Here is a 20,276-nt window from a genome sequence, read left to right as displayed (position 1 = left end):
TAGACCCTAGAACTTCAATCTAATTCAAACACAAGAAGCAGCTGCTGATTTAGACAAACCCGAGTACAATTTAAAAAAGAAACCATATGCACTTTGATTATTTTTTCAAATCTCCACCTTCTAACATAACAAACACTAAAAGTAGCATGCCAAAGAGAAAATACGCTCTTTTGGAGAGAGAGATGTTAAGAATAAGTAGATCTTAATACTATCTTCTAGTAGAAAATACTTTTTAAAGAAAAATCACCTTAAAAACAAACACGAAAATATACAACTGTAATATTCTGAAGGAATATCTGCAGATATTTTCCCCTTTTTATCCAAAAGACAAAGGACTCTGAAGCATGCACTGCAATTCAACACAGCTCAATTGATAAAGTATTGCATACATTATTAAGGTACTGTAGATCAGAGTGACTATGCATCTTCTTTCTTATATTTCACTGCAGTGCATTACATCTTTCACCAAGTTTGAGCCCCACCTTAACTGGTCTAGTGACCCATGGATTTACTGGAATTTTCAGTCTAAGCAGTGTGCTGCAATTGAAAGACCTCTTTTCAAAGATGCTGGAGTACAAGAATCCTCAGGTTTCCTAATAAAAATCAGTAAAGCAAATAATCCACTAACAGTTACAACAGGTGGACTTACAGCTTCTGAATAGGCTTACTGTTTGCACATAAGGAAATCTTGGGTTATCCTTAGAGAACAAAAACAGGAACACTGCATGATACTAACCTGCAGCCTTTATTTTGCCAAAAGATTTAAAACCAGCATCTGAATGGGTGTTATTTTTCACTTCGAGTGTGTGAGGAAAATTTAATCACGCAAGCTACACTTCCATAATATTTTTTACGTTGCTGCCAACTTTTTAATACACAGAATATTTTTTTTAAAATTGATTTCAGTAGTGAAAAATAAACTTTCTAAATAGTACTTCAAATCTGCAGACTTGTCAAACTCCTACATATTTTTCAAAAAGTATTAATTTTACAAATTATGACACATAAAAAACAAAGTTATATAAAAAAAAGTTATACTTTGTAAACTGCAAGTTATACATCTGAAATGAAATACTGAAATTCACATAGAAAGCAAATTGCTAATATGTATTTTACCAGCCTATATGCGTACCTTACACTTGGAAAATAATTTATTGCTATACTTAATCTAGTGTTCAATAGAGATAATTTCAAATGCACAAATGGCATTCAGATACATAAGCTCCTCAAAACTTCAAGTTAACCAAGTTATTTACTTCTAAAATTATCCTTCAAACATCTGAATTTGTGATTCAGTACAGTAGTACCATTTTTTAAAACTGTGATTCATAACTCGACCCTAAAATCAAGCAAATTGCTTTAATTTTAGTAAACACATTTAAATGAAACAGTTACCTATTGAAAAAACAAAACAACACAATCATATGTAAAAATATTTCTGACTGAAACAAGCATTTTATATCTAAAATTACTGTATTTAATTAATTTGAATTTATTTGAAATAGTATGAAATTGCTTGCAAATTAACACATTTGGTAATTTACAGATACACCTATATCGTTTTGTTCTTTGCTACTAAAAAATTCAGGATCACTTGTAAGTTTCTGTCTTAACCTCTAAAATAATTGTGGCAAGCCACAGAAAGCTGTGAGAACCATTTAGCACAGACCTGTAACACTCCTTTGTGCCCCCTGCTGGTACAGGTAGACTGACAATGGCTGCTATTAAATTACTGCAGAGGTATTCACACACCAACTTACCAATACGCTCAAGCTTCCTAGCCCCCCAAATATTGTATTACACCTGCTTAGAAGTACTCTCTGCAGTCTTCCACCACCTGGCTACATGAAAGGAATTTTGATACCTTTGCATCAGTTGTCACAGAGAGAACCTTAAACTGAGATATTAAACTGGGGTTTTAGCTGGTTTTCTGTTTTTTCCAAATTTGAAACAAAAGGGGTAACCGCACACTACAGACAGATTACTTGCTGCAGTACCACAAGGGATCCAATACACCTTCAAGAATCCTTATGGAATGAAGGGGAACACCTTTCAGAGATTTAAATCTTATCTCTCTTGCTACCTCTTCCCTTTTCAGCATGAGAACCAGACCCACTGAAGATATCAAAAACTGATGCAATAACACACCAAGTCACTGTACGCAGGATTTTCCATTGCCAAAAAAAATCAGTAATAAAACATAACATGAACAACAAAGTATGAATACAAGGCAAATGGTTCACGTTTCATTTTTTTCCTTGAAGAACTGAAGGCTGTTGCATTAGTTTCACACCAATTCTTCAGGTATTTCTATGGTTAGTTTGTGGATGGAATCATTAACACTGAACACAAAAAGAAGTGCCACTTCATTTTTCAGTGTTACTTTCTGCTTCTAAATGAGCACTTAAACCTTAAAATCCATGCACTACTTCCTCCCAGACTATCGAAAACTACTCTACAGAACAAGAACACAAACAGCTCCTGGAATTTAAACTATCTGTGCAATGACTACCTTTCTTACCTTAATTCTGTTCTTTTTAAGACTGTTTGCTTTTTAATACTACCAGGTCTGCTCAAAAGAGCAAGGCATAACTACCTCTTAACCACAACAGGTAAGACTATGCTTACAAAAAATCGTAGTAGAAGATCCCTAATCTCTAACAGAGGATAACATCAAAAGTACGTTTATCTTTTAGAGAACATTTAAAGAAACTCCCAGGGTACAACCTAGGTCAAAGATTTTAAAAGCAGTAAGGACTAAGCTAATCACTCCTACAGCATTACAAATAACTCTCACAGACTTCAAGGAAAGACAAATCAATAAAAAGGTCTCCAGCATATATTTCATAATTAATTATGATTTCTCATGAGAATATATATAAAGTATCGTAATTCACATTGTCTGATCAAAATCTTATGGCAAATGTCCACTGTATGAAGTTACAGTTATGATTATGCATGCATATATATACACACACATAAATACACACACACACAGCTTTATCTCCTTCCAACCCTTCTGCTGATTTATGACATACCACTTAAATTCTTACATTGCCTGCATACAGAACAGTTGCTTCAAAGAATGATGACATAGAAAAGACAGTATTTGCAGAAGCTTAAATAGAAATTAAAATAACATCATGAATAATTTTAAAGGACAGCAATAAATTATACTTACAGCTTCCAACTGATCCATAAGCTTAGATAAAAATTTACGGCATTCTGGGGTTTTACTATCAATCTTCATGCCTGTTTGCATTGCATACAAACGACCTTAAAGGAAACAAAACATGGAAAAAAAAAAAAAGATTAAGTATCTAAGGCAAAACCCATTACCAGACAAAGCAATTCACCTCCCATTATATCTGAAAGACAAACTCATCAATGAAACAGTGCAATACTACAGTGCTACTGAGCACTGACAGGTAATTTGAGATCTATTCAATCTTGCATAAATACCAGGAAGTATTTTTTTTCTAAGATTTATGCTTTATTTTTCACAATGAGTATCTCTGCTCATTTCAAATTGATGGTTGTATCACTGTAAGTGCTTTTCTAAATAATCACTACTCTCCAATGCAACTCTCTAATATGAGCTTCAAGCTGATTTTTTCCCTAAGTATCCACAAATAATTTTCCACACAACTCATATATAAGTACATAGTGTATGGATATACTTAAAAAAAAAAAAAAAGTTTCTTGTAGCAGGAACTAGTCAACTTTAAAACCATTACTTTAACAAATGGAATTAACAATGTATTGTACCCACTTAAATGCATACACATCATCAAAAGGCAAACAAGGACACAAACCTGATCTTCAAATCAGACAAAACAGACTTTATTAAACTTTCCCTGCAAGTAAAGTTTACAGTTCTTTCGTGTGATCTTGAAAAGCTTATGATTACTATCCTCTGGTTAAAAATGATGAACAGAATTATCAAAACATGAATTTCATGTATGTACATGGCAAAACTTCATATGCTTTAGTAAACTGTGGATGTAACCAAACAACTATTATTTATCAGAATTACTACACGCAGAAGGGATAATGGACAGAAACATTCAGTAACCCAATGGAGACTAACATTTTTCCACAAAACCACTCTATTTAAACTCTCATTTCTGACCATCAAAGGTGTCCTGCAAAACACCTTCAAATGCAGAGTATAAGAACTATACTTTTTTTTTAAACTCTCCTGAACATTATCATGAACATTACAGCATATCCCAGTGCTGATAGCATTCTGCAAGTGAACCTTTACTGCCTCACATCTTTACTCTCTCTCCTATTCCAAGCATCTTTTTATGCACTAGGGAGAACCTTTTCACTTCAAATTATCTCAGTAAACACACATAGAACAACTGTTTTCAGCCTGTAGTTAACCTGATGCTTGCTACGGAAGAAAGCATTATATGCACAGAAGCTTATCTGCATTTTCCACCTATTAGCAGTTTGTCTAATAAAATGAGATCTCTCCATAAAACTTACCTACGTTTTTCTGGTAAGCATCACAATTTAACTAGTTTATCTAGGTTTTAACAATAGTATTTCCTGTTTCGTATACAACTGATTATTCAAACCATACAGAGCATAAATATATATATACACCTTATTTAGGACTGCAAAACTGACACATTTTTGAATGTTAACGCTGTTGGGCTGCCCAACCATTTAAAGACCAAAACATAACAAAAACATACACTGAAGTACCTGTGTCCTCTAATGTCTCTCTGCTCTTGCATAAGTAACTGATAGAACAACCTAGCAACTTTCTATTTCAGTTTTCAGTGAAGGATGAGAGACAGTGAAGCATGGGGAGATGAGGAGGGGATGTTGCCCTTTACGTCAGTGAGCAGCTGGAGTGCATGGAGCTCTGCCTGGGGATGGATGAGTATTTAAGGGTCACCTCCTCAAAGCTCAGGAGCAATGCACCCCAACAAAGAGGAAGTCAGGCAAAAATGCCAGGAGGCCTGCATGGATGAACAACCAGCTCCAGGACAAACTCAGACACAGGAAGGAAACCTACAGAGGACGAAAGCAAGGACAGGTAGCCTGGGAGGAACACAGAGACATTGTCCGAGCAGCCAGGGATCAAGTCAGGAAAGCTAAAGCCCTGACAGAATTAAAATCTGGCCAGGGACGTCAAGGGCAACAAAAAAAGCTTCTGTAAGAATGTCAGTGATAAAAGGAAGACTAGGGAAAATGTTGGTCCTCTCCAGAAAGAAACAAGAGACCTGGTTACCTGGGATATGGAGGAGACAGAGCTACTCAATGACTTTTTTTACCTCAGTCTTCACCAGCAAGTGTGCTAGCCAGCCAAGGCACAGAATACAAACGCAGGGCCTAGGAGAATGAAGAACCACCCACTACAGGAAAGGATCAGGTTCGAGACCAGCTAAAGAACCTGAAGGTGCACAAGTCCAATGGACCTGATGAAATACATCCAAAGTTCCTGATGGAACTGGCGCATGAAGTTGCTAACCCACTGTCCATCATATTTCAGAGGTTGTGGTAGCCCGGTAAAGTTTCCACTGACTGGAAGAGTGGAAACATAACCCTCATTTTTCAAAAATGGAAAAAAGGAAGACTGGGGAACTACAGGCCAGTTAGTCTCACCTCTGCGCCCTGCAAGACCATGGAGCAGATCCTCCTGGAAACTATGCTAAGGCACATGGAAAATAAGGGGGTGACTGGTGACAGTCAGCATGGCTTCACTAAGGGCAGATTGTGCCTGACAAAGTTGGTGGTCTTCTATGATGAGGTTACAGCATTTGTGGACAAGGGAAGAAAACTGATGAGAAACTAACCGCACTTGTGCAAAGCATTTGACACTGTCCCACCTAACATCCTTGTCTAAATTAGATGTTGATTTGATTGATGTACAAGCCAGTGGATAAGGAATTGGCTGGATGGTTGCACTCAAAGAGTTGCAGTCAGTGCCTCAATGTCCAGGTGGAGACCAGTGACTAGTGGTATTCCTCAGGGGTCAGTAGTGTGACCGGTGCTGTTTAATATCTTTGTTGGCAACATGAACAGTGGGACTGAGCGCACCCTCAGCAAGTTTGCCAATGATGCTAAGCTGTGTGGTACAGTCAACACACTGGAGGGAAAGGAAGCCATCCACAGGGACCTGGATAGGCCGGAGAGGTGAGCCCGCGTGAACCCCATGAAGTTCAACAAGGTCAAGTGTAAGGTCCTGCATCTGGGCTGGGGCAATCCCAAGTACAAATACAGGCTGGGAGGAGACTGGATTGAGAGCAGCCCTGAGGAGAAGGACTTGAGGGTGTTGGTCAATGACAAACTCAACAAGAGCCAGCAATGTGCACTTGGAGCCCAGAAAGCCAATCATATCCAGGGCTGCATCAAAAGAATTACGGCCAGCAGGCCAAAGGAGGTGATTCTTCCACTCTGCTCTGCTCCTGTGAGACCCCATCTCAGTGCTGCGTTCAGCTCTGGGGCCCCCAGCACAAGAAGGACATGGACATATTAGAATGAGTCCAGAGGAGGGCCACAAAGATAATCAAGGGGCTGGAGCACCTCTCCTATGAAGACAGGCTGAGGGATTTGGGGTTGTTCAGCCTGGAGAAGAGAAGGCTCCAGGGAGACCTCATAGTGGCCTTTCAGTACCAAAAAGGAGCCTACAAGAAAGATGGAGAGGGACTCTTTATCAGTATAGTGATAGGACAACAGGTAGTGGCTTTAAACTAAAGGAGGGCAGATTTCCATTAAATACAAGGAGGAAATTCTTTACTATGAGGGCAGAGAAGCAATGAAACTGGTTGTCCAGAGTGCAGTTACCTACACTGTGTATGCCTCATCTTTGGAAGGTCAAGTTGGATGGCCTTCCCAAACCATTCCATGATACTATGAACAACCATATAAAAGTCTAGTCTGAGTCAATATTCAGGAATGAGTAAAGTCTATGAACAACTAAAATAACTGACCAAGACAAAGTTTAACTACGTAACAAATACAATTTTTGTTATGTGACAACACTAAAATTAAACTAATTACTGATACATAAACTTAAACTCATCTTATTTATCTTCATGATCCTGTCATATTAACATTTAAATTCTGAAACTACTGCATGTAAGTTTGAAATTATATTGGAAAGAAATCCACACAAAGATAAAGAGATTTGCATTTCAGGAACTCAAATTAATTTGAGTTTACTGCAGATTAAAGTGTCATAATCTTATGTTGGAACTTACAGTCTTCAACTAAACTGATCTTTAAGTACATTATATGATTGCAAGCTTCCCTGAACACATTTCATGGCATAAAATCATAGAATTTAATACATGCCCTACCTATACAAACACAGACATTCTACAGATTATTTATGTAATCTGAACTAAGGTTAAATGTGTTCCATCTGTCGCAGCAATGACATTTCTGTATCACACAACCAAATACATAGTGAGGCATATACCACATCTACGCATTGAACCCTCTCACATTTACCAGCATCAATATACATCACAAGGGAGAACTCCTGCATCTTATGAGCTGGCAAAAGGTCAAAGCACACTTAAGTTAACTTAGCAAATTAAAAGAGTTTGTGGCAACCTTTAAGAACTTTCAAAGTTCCAAATTTTTACATGTTCACCTCTTCACACACAGTAATAAATTCAAAAGGAATACTGCATATCAAGAGACACACCTGCCCAGAGACACACCTCTGATGACGCAATCATTGAGGTAAGGGCAAAAGCTTTTCCTTCTTCCTGAAGTAAGTGGTGACCAAGATTATGACGTTTATGTAAACTACTGTTGACGCTTCCCATTCTTGGAAGTGGTCAAGGCTAGGTTGGATGGAGCTTTCAGCAACCTGGTCTAGTGGAAGGTGTCCCTGCCCATGGCAGGAGGGTTGGAATTTGATGATCTTTAAGGTCCCTTCCAACCCAAACCTTCATCATGTAATTCTATGAAAATGCTGCTAAGTACACTTTGGTACACCTACTGCTTTACTCAGTGGTGCTCTAGTCAAAACTCTGATTGGAGGTTGAAAAACTATTAACAATCTTTTAACTTATTATGCAGAAAGAAAATGAAATAGTTGAAAAACTGAAAGAATACAGTATTTCTGACAAAAGCTGAATAGGATACAGAGGAAATAATATTGTATTTGCCCCTACAGACAGTACTGAAATAAAAATAATATTCTTTTAATATTTTGAATTTTTGCTTTTAAAATTGTGTATAAAGAGCAATAGGCAAGTAAATATGAAGACACTAATCACTGAAGTTGTACTTATCGCATTTTGACCTAAACGAGTAATACCTTGCCTTATTATAGACAATGACGAAGTGCTCAGTTGTTCTATTTTTTACATTTCCTACAAGACTACACTTTTTTCAAAACTACTACTTTTGCCAATTAAAAGTCTTAAGTACCTTTCGCTTTTACATGTAGTTTATCACACAAATATTACTTTTGGTAAGCATACACAATAGTAACTAAAGATACGTTTTGATCTAGAGAAGGAAATCCATTTACTGTCCTTATCCTATCTAACTTGCAGCAAATAGGCAAACTTACTTCATTACTGAATTTTCAGCAGGAGTAAACAAAACATAACATTTTCCTGTGTTAGTATCCTCAGTGAAATTTTAAACTAGTAATTAATGTTCAAAGAACTGTCCTCCATGTTTATGTTGACAAGTAATCTCAGTAGCAAAGACCTCCTGAGCAAGAAGCCAACTATTTATCACCTCCAAAATCTCTGTTTGCTGTGAAGGCCAAATGTAACACAAGTTAAGATTTTTTTCTCTGTTTCTGAAAGAAAACAGAAATTATTTACATTCTTTTAAATCCAGCTATCTTGGTTTCTATAATACTGTAAAAGCAATAGAGTGCGTTATTACTGTGCTTGCTAAATCACACAAATTTTCACATTTTAAAAATACAGCACATGATTTTTTAAATGACTAGAGACCTCATTTTACATCAAAATGATTTTGGAGCACTTTTCTTCAAGAACCTGAGTTGTAAACGTTTAAAATGTCCTTAATGACCACAGTAATATTCCATAAAACTAAACAACTTGACTTACATTACCATTTGCTCAGTAATATTTGATATTAGATTTCTTCTGTGAGAAGCCAAGCTGCTAAAAATGTTGATATAAAAAGACAATGAAAACTACACATTGTAGCTGGAAAAATTTCCAAGACTTTAAAGCCTAAACAAAGCATTTTGAGAACGCAGCCACTCTTGGAAATAACTGACCTATAATTGTCATCTCTATTCAATACTATGATGAAGATCTGGAATACTTGGAAACACACAAATGAATGAAATTACTTAGTCTTTTTGATCTATATTTACAATCTACATTTTTTGTCTCCTTTACCCAAACCAAGCAGAAGGAAAGATTTTTAATGTGGCTAACAACGGGAGTATAAGCAGAAAGTGAAGCACAAAAGAGGTAAAGACTACATCGTGCTTATGTCTAAATATTATTAATATTTTAAGTAGGGCTAAAGTCACTTGTAATCTTCTACGCACAAAGACAGGACTGTTTAGCCAATTATTAACTAAAAATGGTTTGCTCTCAGTTTGCAGACAGGACATTTATCTTCAAATTCATAAAGACTTGGCAAGCAATCATTCTCAGAAAAATGTTTTGCCAAGACAACGACAAAATTTATGTCTTGATTTGTTGCCCTTAATCTTTGTTCAGTAAATACTAAGTGTGGGTGTGCTGGAAGGAATTATACAGTGAGCTTTACAGAAACTTCTCTGCTTTTATTTATGTCACGTAATACCACGTTATTTTTCCTTTGCTAATACACAGCACAATTTCAGAGCGAGTATTTCGTCTTCAGTATGTGCCAGGCATTCATTCCTAATACACAGTAAGTTATTCCAGATTTATGTTTGGATAACAACTGACACTCCCCCTGCTCCCATTTTAAACTAACTCTGTGCCAAGTAAAAAGACTGGAGAACCAAAGTTCTAGCCAGCAAGTATGCACAATACACTGATTCTGTGTTCTCAATTCTGTCCTACTTATCTATCTTGATTTCTCCTGGTCTACCAGAATCAAAAGATTACAGTTCTTTTCCCCTAACACATATTTAATTCTCTTCCAGTACAGAAAAATAAATTAATAAGAACTGGAATACTTTTAATACTTTTCATTCACATATTCCACAATTAACATTAAATAGTAACAAAAACATTTCCATAACCTTTAGTCATATTTTGATTCTGATTAAGAGATGAAAGGTTTTTCTCTCTGTAATTTATTATTCACTGATTTTCTGCACCTTCCTCTTCCCACTGTCAATCAATCCACTGACAGAAAAATGTCTGCAAACTGCTCGGAACAGGAAAACAATAGCTGGAATACAAATGTGCGGAGTAGGGGGACACAAAAACACGAAAATTAGATTGTACTAAAACTACTGTAAAAGTATTTTCCTAAAGAATACATCTGCACAGAATATGAATTATTCTTGCTTTCATGAACATTAACGTATCATATCAATCATGTAATTTTTGCATGCATATCACAGATATATGCTATTTCTACATGACCAACTCAAAGGTGTCTGAATTAAGAGAATTTAAAATAGATTTAATAGCACAGACAAACAAACTTTGGAGGGTCCTATAGCTCCTCAGCATCATATAATGGAGAAGAAAATTGGCACAAGACAAGAAAAGTACTAGGCTAGTAGAATCCACTCAAAATCTGAAATTTTCCAGAGAATACAAATTATTTATAAATACTTTCAAGTAAAATTAGTTTAAGGAGAAATGCAAGGGAAAAAAGATCTTTCTTTCTGAGGAGAAAGGTGTGGGCTGGGAGGAAGACAACACAAATTTCACTAAGAAACCCAAAACAATAAAAGGCTTGACACCCTCTTCACTTCAGATTCTTTTATAATATTCTAAATCCTACAGAGCAGAATTCCAAGGTTATGTTACATGCCAGACAAACCTTGTCAAGTCAAAACAATCTCAAGTAAAATGTTTCTTTCTTAAAACTACTGAAAGTTATAGTGAGTTACATTAAAATTCACAATTATTTGAAGAACAGCAACTTGTAAACAAGGTAAATAATGAAAAAAACTGCAATTCCAAACAAGGATGGTAATTATTAAGGTCAGATGAGACAACCCAAGTAAGCTAATAATATCTATTATTTATCCTAAGATATGACTCAGTATTCTATACTGTCATTCTTCACCACAGTTTAAAGACCACCTTTGCTCTCAAAAATTTGAATAAGAGATCTATAAGTGGAATCGCCACATTTCTAAACTTTTACACAATATTTAAACAGTGTTTTTAAAGCCTATCTCTATATTCTAATACAGATAACAAAACATTTATAATTAAAATGGAAGAACAACCTTAACTGTGGGATGTAGTAATTGAGCTCTCAAGAAGGCAAAAGGAGAAGGTAGATACTCTTCACTTAGAGACAAGTTCATATGAATAAACCAGCTTGTAGCTATCGGAGAGTAAATTTGAAGCACTCGTGTGGAACACATTCTAGTTCAGTGGAAGAAACCCATTTTGTGCTCTCAACTACTCTGCGGTGAACCAAAAAATTCTAGGTGGGCACGACTGAGATATGTTTCCTAACCTTAACTGCTAATAGCATCCTGCACTGCATTAGGAGAATGCCAGCAGGTTGTGGGAGATGATCCCTCTCTCCTACTCAGGTCCAGTGAGACACACCTGGAGTGCTGGGTCCAGTCCTGCGCTCCCCAGTAGAGGAGACATGGGAAGGACCACAAAAATGACGATGGACTAAGAGTATCTGTCATACCAGAAGAGGCAGAACTGGGACTGTTTGGCCTTGATACATGATAGTGCATCAATACCTGACCTAGGAAGGGGGGCAGCAGGGAACGAAGACAAAGCCAGACCCATCTCAGTTGTTCCCAATGACAGGACAAGTGGCAACAGGTGCAAAATGAAATACTAGAAATTTCATTTAATATAGAAATATTCATTTAATATATTATAAGAAAAAAACTTCTACTGCAAGGGTGGTCAAACACTGGAACAGGTTGCTCCCAGAAGTTGTAGAGTCTCCATCCTCAGAGACATTCAAAACCTGCCTGGACACAGTCCTGACTAACTTGAACTAGTGACCAGGAGATTACACTAGATGATGTCCACAATTCTCTTCAACCTCAATGATTCTGCTATTCTGTAAAATTGAAATGTTGACATTGATGCATCCCTTCTTCAGAAGCAGCAGCAAATCTCAGGCAGTTCTTCATTCTACTTTCAGAGGTTCAAGTTGAACAGATCCACCAAAAGAATGTGAAATATTTGGTGGAAAAATGCATGTTAGTATATTTACACTGTACAACTAAACTTTAGGAGTCTAAAAAATACACACACCTCAGAAATTAAGTTTTAATCTCTGAAATGTACTTGTTCTATTTTATTATTTTCATTCCTGTCTCTGTCAGAGCAGTTTCTTTTAAAATATTACCTCTGTAATCAGAGCACGTGCCAGAAACACCACACAGTAGTTAACATCTTTACTATTTAGTTCTACATACAGCTTGTTCTGAGGTCTGTGGGTTTCATGTATTTATCTTCGTTATACCCATCAGTTCTGCCTGTTCCTCTGTTTCTACAGAAAAACAGCGTGCAGTGTTCAGAGTACAGTTTTCCTACTGTCACGAAACAGTTTTCTAAGTACACTTTTCCTACTTACAAATGTCTGAAACAAATCAAAGCAAATAAACTAAGATTGAAGACAAAAAAAAAGCAATGGAAAAAAATGAGAAGTACTTTTAGTTTATACTCACAGCACAATCAGAAAAATTCTCCAGTACACTATGAAATGGAGATCTACTTCTTAAATATTTGACTTGATCAATTAACTTATTCTGGGTAAAGAATTGAGTAAATCTATTCTTCAGTACCTGATCTCTAATAATAGGCTTTAAATACTTTGTACTATTAGTAGCAAGCAAAACTGCTTTATGACACCAGCAACATAAGAATATGGTAAATGTACTCTTACAAATGGATTATATAAAACTTGTACAAAAGTATTTAAACTGGAAAGCTACAGAATTTGATTTTAGTAGTTAACTGATGTTAATAACATTATTTTATGCATTTCCATTCTAGGATGTCACAGTTAAACCCACTCAGTAAGTATATGCAGAATCTCTCCAGTGAAATACAGCAAACATTAGTTACTTTTATTTCCATTAATACTTCTGAATTATATGCATCTTCCTAACTAATCATTCTGAATTAGGTCAAAATGCATCAAGACAAGTAAGAAGTTGAATAAAATAGAAGTTTAATATTGGTTATTAGGGTTCTCTGCTTTGAGGAAAGATCATTAAACAAAATACTATTTAAATTGTAAAATTCAAAGGTAATTTTGTATTCCCAAAGTTCTGATTCAGGACATGAGCTCTACTTTGTCCTTCTCCCCTGTAAAATTGAGGGTTTTATAATTGGTTTGCACTGAAAACCTTGCTTCATTGATGTCTGATTAAACTTGAAAGTAAAAAGAGTCAAATTTAGCAGATGGGTATTTCCACTATGAGCTGAATGACTTCTGATTCAAGAGACTATCAACTAGTTGTGGGGGGGGAAAAAAAATCACCTCTTTTTCTCTCCTGCTGTATCCTACAAAAACAAAATGTCAACACAAAAGTAAGATCCTCCTGAAGCACTTATCTTGCACTTTTCTATCTGAAGAATTTAAGAATTGTGGGAGATTTTCTTCACATCTTTTTAAACAGATCAAGTCTACTGATTTCACGTTAATGTTTTCTGATGCTTAGCTGACTATCAAACACTTTCAGAAGCTACTAGAATCATATGATCTCATGCCGCATTTACTAGATATCCAAACACCATGTGGGTTTCAGGATGTCACTTCGAATATGTGTTTTTCTGGCAACTCTCAAAACGTTTGAATTAAAACATCAAGGAGTAACAGATACAAAAGAATAAAATTAATAGCACTACCAACCATGTTTGAAAAGATGTACTACTACAACGCTACTGAAAGCCTGAAACAACAGCTATTAAGGACAGATTTGCTTTAAACATTACAACAGAAGTTTTCAGAAGACAGACCTACCTCTCAAACAATGCAATTTATCAAAAAGTAGCTTCTCAATAAATCTGCCTATGGCACAATTTAGATTTCTTCAACTATTAAGCAGGCCAAAGATTTCTTATCAAAGCCTGCCTCCTTGTGTCTGCAATACAACATCTCAAAGTAGCCAAGGAGTCAAGCTCATTTAAGTTTTTTTTAAAACACATGAAAGTTATTTTATTGACCACCAAACACTTCCTTTCCTTTGCTGGGCAACCTATGTAGCATTCTTTACTGGTATTCTCTTATACCTATTGAAACAACTGTCCTTTACTGAACACAAAATAGCTATTTTATAGCTACAGTAAGACTATAATTAACAAAATTATATGAAATGTGGAATAATATGGAACAGTACAGATTTTAAAGGAAGGTAGTAGAGTATAACAGGCCTGAACATTTTATTAACTATAAAGCACCTTCTAATCTATTTAAAAGGAGAATAGTCTTGGAAGATAGTCTTGTACGAATTAAAAAATAAGCGTGGTATTATAGTTTCCTCTACAGTTTATGTTCTAAGAAGAACAATTTTTACAACCATGTAAATTTACAATACATGCTGTCAGAAACCAAATATATTTTTATTGTTTCAACCAACAGTTGAAAGTTCTGTTCTGCTATTAACAGCAGCCATGACTAAAAAAGTCATTATTTTCATACAGTGTATAAAGCCAATTTGATCACGTGCCAATCTGAACACCTAAAAACTGAGTGAAGGGTTTGTAAGGAATGTACAGGACCACAAGAAATAAAATCGGATCTCAATTTCTGTGGATTTTCTAGGAAGCACCAAAACAAATACCACTTGTCATACTGTACAAGAACATCAATGCTGTTCTGTAACATTTTATTTTTCATGTGGAAAAGTACGTGCTATTTGAAAAACAGAAACCATCCCTGCTGCAGCTATCTGCATTGTGTAAAACAGAGGTTAACATTCATCCAATTACATTTTCTTTAAATCAACATAAGCCAGCAACATCAAAAAAGTCCTGCTTTCTCCCCAAGCTACTGCTACTTATTCTTTGCCTCAGTGCATGAGCACAGCTGTTTAAGTGGTAGCAAACTGGCCTGGCTGAAAATGCCTGTTGTTCTTGTTCACCATACATTTACACCAAGGTTTGCTTCTGAAGTATTTTTGGTGTGGGAATGTGACATCAAACTACTATATCTTCTTTAGGCGGTAGTGCTGGTTTATACTAGCTTAAGGCTTCGGATGAACTACATCCAAAAAAAAGTAAGAGAAGAAAATTTAAAATGGTATATGCAAATGAAATGTGCAACTGCCATTGAAATTCCAGACTTTAAGAACATACCTCTGGCACCAGTAGATGCTGAAGAAACACAAAATATTAACGTGTAGTAAGTGGTTCCTTCCGACAATTTTATTGCTAAGGCACAGACTGTAATATTTTAGGCTGCAATCACATCTTACCAGAAGCCATCTGTTTCTGGTATTCAAATTAGAATGTGTAACAGCTCTTACTATCGGAAATATATGTGGAATTAAATTAAAATGCACGTAAATCAAAATCCTAGCCAATATATGTCCGTATTCAAAGCAACGGTGTCATGAAGATGTTACTATTAGGATGAAAACTTTTGGCTATGGATGAACCACTTCTGGCAATACACCAAAGCTATAAACACCTTCCTGGCATCTCTGCACTGACAGCTACTCCCATCATATTACCAAATTGCAGATATTCCCCCTCCTCACGCAGTGGCTGTGCAAGCAGCCCCGTGACAGAACAGGCAGCACTGTCCCATCTCGTGACCACAGGGCCCCCCTGGCTGACTGCTGCACCACACCACCAGCCTGGTCCCATGACAGGCGTGTTTGCAGGCATACCTGTACAGACAAGGGCAGTGGAGGCGAGCCAATGTGTTCAAGCACACAGCAAGCTTTTCTCACACAATCCCTTTCACACAGAACGTTATTGGAAGAGTGCAGAGCTCCTCTGAGGCATATTTCAGAGTCTCAGCAGTGAGATGCTCTGAGGTTGTTTTTTTTTTTTTCCCTTTTCAGTAAGGCATACTGCTTTCTCTTAACTCTAATATGCGTTGCTTTCAAAACATTACCTGAAAAACATCTTGAACATTCTTTGCATATCCAGTTCTACCTTTTTAGGAAAACTTTTGTTATTTACAATGTGGTAGAAGTAGACATTTGGAACTTCACAATTTTTTGACAGTAGCAATATTTAATAATTAACACTTTGGGACCCCATAAAATTGTTCTAAAACGGCAACGTTTAAAATTAATGGTTCATAAACTTATTTTAGGTTCAAAGCTAGAATTAATAATAGAGATCTGCCACAAAAACATTTCAGTTTAAAATTAAAATAAAAATGAACTTGTGTTGATGCCTTTTTTAATAGCCAGACATTCTGATAAAAAAGAACAAATAAAAACAAGATTACAATGCATCTTGACCTAGCTGGTGTTTCCTGTCACACAAAGAACAATTTGTCCTATGTTCTTCCAGTAAAAATGTGGCAAATACTACTGAGAATATCCAGGGTCCTCATATGTGGCTATCTGGCTTCTCTAGTGGTACTTTTCTGCATTAGCTGTGCAATTAATTAGTTAATTAGCTGTGTAAATTAGCTATTCCTGTATAACGTGAAAATTAAATTAGTCTTCTGACACTAAGTCAATAATTTTTCAGAGCTTTCTGAAGCCTAAACTCTGTGAGTTCATCCTTCTAAAACTAAGACTGTTTATTACAAATCAAGCAATCAGTTCCACCTGTATTTTTTTAATGTCTTGAACACAAGCTATTGCCAAGTAATCCCCCCAAATGATGTCCCAACTCAAAAATAGAAGGAAAAAAAAAAAGCAAACAACATAAAGACACGTTTCTAGTCAGTGCACTTTGTAACTCTTCATAACCTGTTCATCTTAGGGATGTTCCAAGTGTGGTGATCAACCGTGACACTAATTGAAGCTGACTAACAGGCTGCCATTTCTTAACTAGCAGGGGGAAGCTTTTAGAAAGGTTCACAGATCAGAACCAGGGGAGTAGATGGGTTTATTTGAAAGAGGTACACGAACAGAGCGTGATTTTTGCTCCGTTCACTTCAAAGAAACACAAACAAATGCAACAAACGAAGAAGAAACAAAGAATCCTGAAGAAGTGACAACAGTAGCTCGCTAGAAAATAAATCGGACGTTGATAAAAAGATCAAAGACTGCCAAACCTAAATTGCTTAAACAGATACAGGACAAACAGGAGGACTTCTCAGTGACAGGACAACCCTGCGGAGCCTCCCGTATGACAGTTTCGAGCGATACCCACGGGCAGCACCCCAACACCCCACGCACACGACGAGCCCGCCGGCAGGCCCACCACGGCTGCGGGCTCCGAGGCGTAGCCCCGCAAGAGGCAGAGCAGGGGAAGGGCTCTCCCTCTGTGTAGGAGGCCGGGCCGGGGGAACGGGGGCGGCGGCGGGGCGGGCCCGGCCGGGAGGGGACGGGAAGGGAAGGTATGGGAGGGTATGGGCGGCGCTGCCCCCGCCGCACTCACAGTAGTACGCCACCACCGGCTCTCGCTTGTCCAGCTCCTGCGCGGTCCGCAGGTGGTGCTGGATGCTCTTGAACTGCGGCGGCAGCGGGGGGAGCGCGGCGGAGGCGGCCATCTCGCAGCAACGCCGAGCGGGCGGCTCTCGCTCCCCACACCGGCGCCGGAACCTTCCGCTTCCGGCCCGCTGCGGGACGCGGGGCGCTACCGGCGGCGCTGCGCCCGGGGAGAGCGGCCCCTGCCGGGCGGGAGGCCGGCTGCGGGACTCCAGAGCCGTTCAACCGGGGCCCGGCGACGCCCTCGGGCCGATCCTGGTCCCGGGTGCCTGCGCCCTCCGTGCCCCGGGCGCGGCGCCGTGTCCCCACGCTTCCCCCGTAGCTCCCTCCTCAGAGAAACGCCCGGGAGTTTTGCGGTTTTGCCGAGAGGGGGTGAGAGCAGCGAAAGAAAAGGGAGCTGTTGGAGGAAAATCGTTTAAAATGGATCTCCCAAGTTGTGATGTTGTAGCACCTGTTGTCTTCTGACGATGTGGTTAAATGTTGTTTTTTTTTTTTTTTTGATTTGTTTTAAATAGCTCTGGTGCCAAGCTTCCCCTGGGCTCCAAACGGCTGTCTGCGAGGCAGGAGAATGTCAATGCTCCAGAGCGTAAGGAAAGCTGCGCGTTGGAGGGAGCCACGGGGCAGGAGAGATGGCTGCATCGTCTCATAGCTGTCCTGGGAGAGTGCCGAGAGGAGAGTGGAGGGGAAACGATGGCTGAGCAGAAGAAAGGAAGACAAGAAACCAACAGAACGACGAGTGGTTATAGGACTGGGATGTTGTGCTGGTGTAGAAGCTGGCCGGCCCAAAGCAGCTATGCCTTTGATGTAAAGGCAGCCACGTCACTTGCTGGGTGTATTGGGCTTGTTTCACGGAAGATCATGGAGGGAACAATTAAGGCTGTTTGTTAAGAGAGAACTGAAATGGGTGTGATGTCTGGCTAGAGACAAATCTGACTTGCAAACGCATGAGCTGGGGATTGCTTTGAGCGCTGTCTGAGAAAACGAGGCAGCTAGAGTAGGGTGGAAAGCAATGAAAAAGTCAAAGAAGCACTTAAAATGTGTGCTTGATATAAGCCACAAAAACACTCTGTATTGTGTTCTGGGAGGCAGGACTTTATGTTCATTCTGTAAAATAGAACCGAATCAAAGAATCCCCAAGTTTAATATGTAATTCCTTTCATAATGAGAAAAAATGCCTTCAAGATCATCTCAAATAATTGCTAAGCATTTGAAGTAAAATCAGCACAACATTGAGAAATAAACGCAGGCATGCTATAAATCTCAGAGGGTGTGAGGGTGGAGGGAAGCTGATAGAAAGCAACATAAATGATGACAAAAGTGATGGGAATTGGGAAGACTAGAAGAAAGAAAAGTTGAGAGACACTTAAGAATACATTAAATTCCGGGAAAACAGATGACAAATATAGGAAAGAAGTTTTGACAGCCATGGGGAAAAGGTTTATTTACATGGATGTAAAATCACAATCTTTGTTCAAGAAACTAATGATGGAATCAGTCACAGAAAAACATTTGCACTAAAAGGCAACAATGCACATTTTGTTTGACAATGAAAAACTGAAACTGAGGAAATTTCATTTCGCTGGAAATGTAGAAAAAAATCTACATCTGCTCTGATTTTGAGCCAGAACAGGTTTTGAAATTTTCCAGGCTTTGACCATTAAAGGAAAGGGCATGGTGATGAGTAGTCCAGCTCCTAGACACACCCAAATGGTCTTCAGGCAGTCCCGTGCCAGTCCTGTCTCTGCAATGCTCCTGGAGGTAATAGTGAAGTCCCCTGAGCGGCTGGGGACTCTGACACTCTTCTAACCTTTCTGAAGTATTTTGAAATCTGCAGAAGAACAACAAGCAATGGAAATATGAAGTACTAGGAAAAACAATGATGGGGTTGTGATGAAGTTACTTTCTTATTGTACGAAGGTCTGATTAAGTGTGATTTGAGTACAATTGTTTGCCACTGTACTTAAAACATAGAAGTAATTCTTTTTAGTAGAAATAAATGCATAGTGTTTTATTTATAAGTAAAAAGTTTTTGTTTTTGTTTTTTTAACCGAAATTACAAGTTTAAATTGCAAAAAGTAACTCCAGATGGATACCAATATATACAACAAAAAATTAAATGTATTAACCAAAGCACATGTCATATTATGCAAATAAGAAGTTAGCACAGTGATTGTTATTCCACTTGCAATGCTTACAAATATCAAATAACTAGTTTATCATTGCACAGATCTGATAGTGTTGGCTGCACATATATTTAAGACAACATATAACTTATTTCTATATGGAAAAATGTCACAACATTAATGCCCTAATACAGTGAAAGTACTGAAATGTATCTTGTTCTTGATAAACATTAAAAAAAAGACAGAGCTAGTTGTGAGCTACTTTGATGTCCATGGCACAGGAGCAATCAATTCCTAGAAATCTAAATCACGCAATTCCATTTACATAAGGAGGACTACTTTTGTGGGTGTGGATTACAAAGCATTTATAACCCAGCCTTGTTTGAGACTGCTTAACTAACAGCTGGTGCTAAAAGGTTTTCTTGTAATTTTTCCAGAATTTTTCAAATATTCCT

At 37.8% G+C, this 20,276-nt stretch overlaps 2 protein-coding genes across 2 annotated transcripts in view; one reads left to right on the top strand and one right to left on the bottom strand.

Annotated features, from left to right (window-relative positions):
• The window catches only part of VTA1 (vesicle trafficking 1), a 41,855-nt gene extending 24,017 nt beyond the window's left edge, over positions 1-17,838 (bottom strand). Inside the window, exons 1-2 of the mRNA XM_083828420.1 lie at positions 17,649-17,838; positions 3,182-3,276 (exon numbers count right to left, since the gene is read on the bottom strand). Coding sequence (XP_083684546.1) covers positions 3,182-3,276; positions 17,649-17,760 — 207 coding nt within the window. The 5' untranslated portion in view covers positions 17,761-17,838. The remainder of the gene's footprint in view (positions 1-3,181; positions 3,277-17,648) is intronic.
• NMBR (neuromedin B receptor) overlaps positions 1-20,276 on the top strand; it is a 67,541-nt gene that overhangs the window by 14,595 nt on the left and 32,670 nt on the right. The gene's annotated exons all lie outside the window — the stretch shown is intronic.

Source organism: Anser anser (genome assembly GCF_964211835.1).
Source record: "Anser anser genome assembly, chromosome: 3".
Taxonomy (NCBI): domain Eukaryota; kingdom Metazoa; phylum Chordata; class Aves; order Anseriformes; family Anatidae; genus Anser; species Anser anser.
This window is presented reverse-complemented; position numbering and strand designations above follow the sequence as displayed.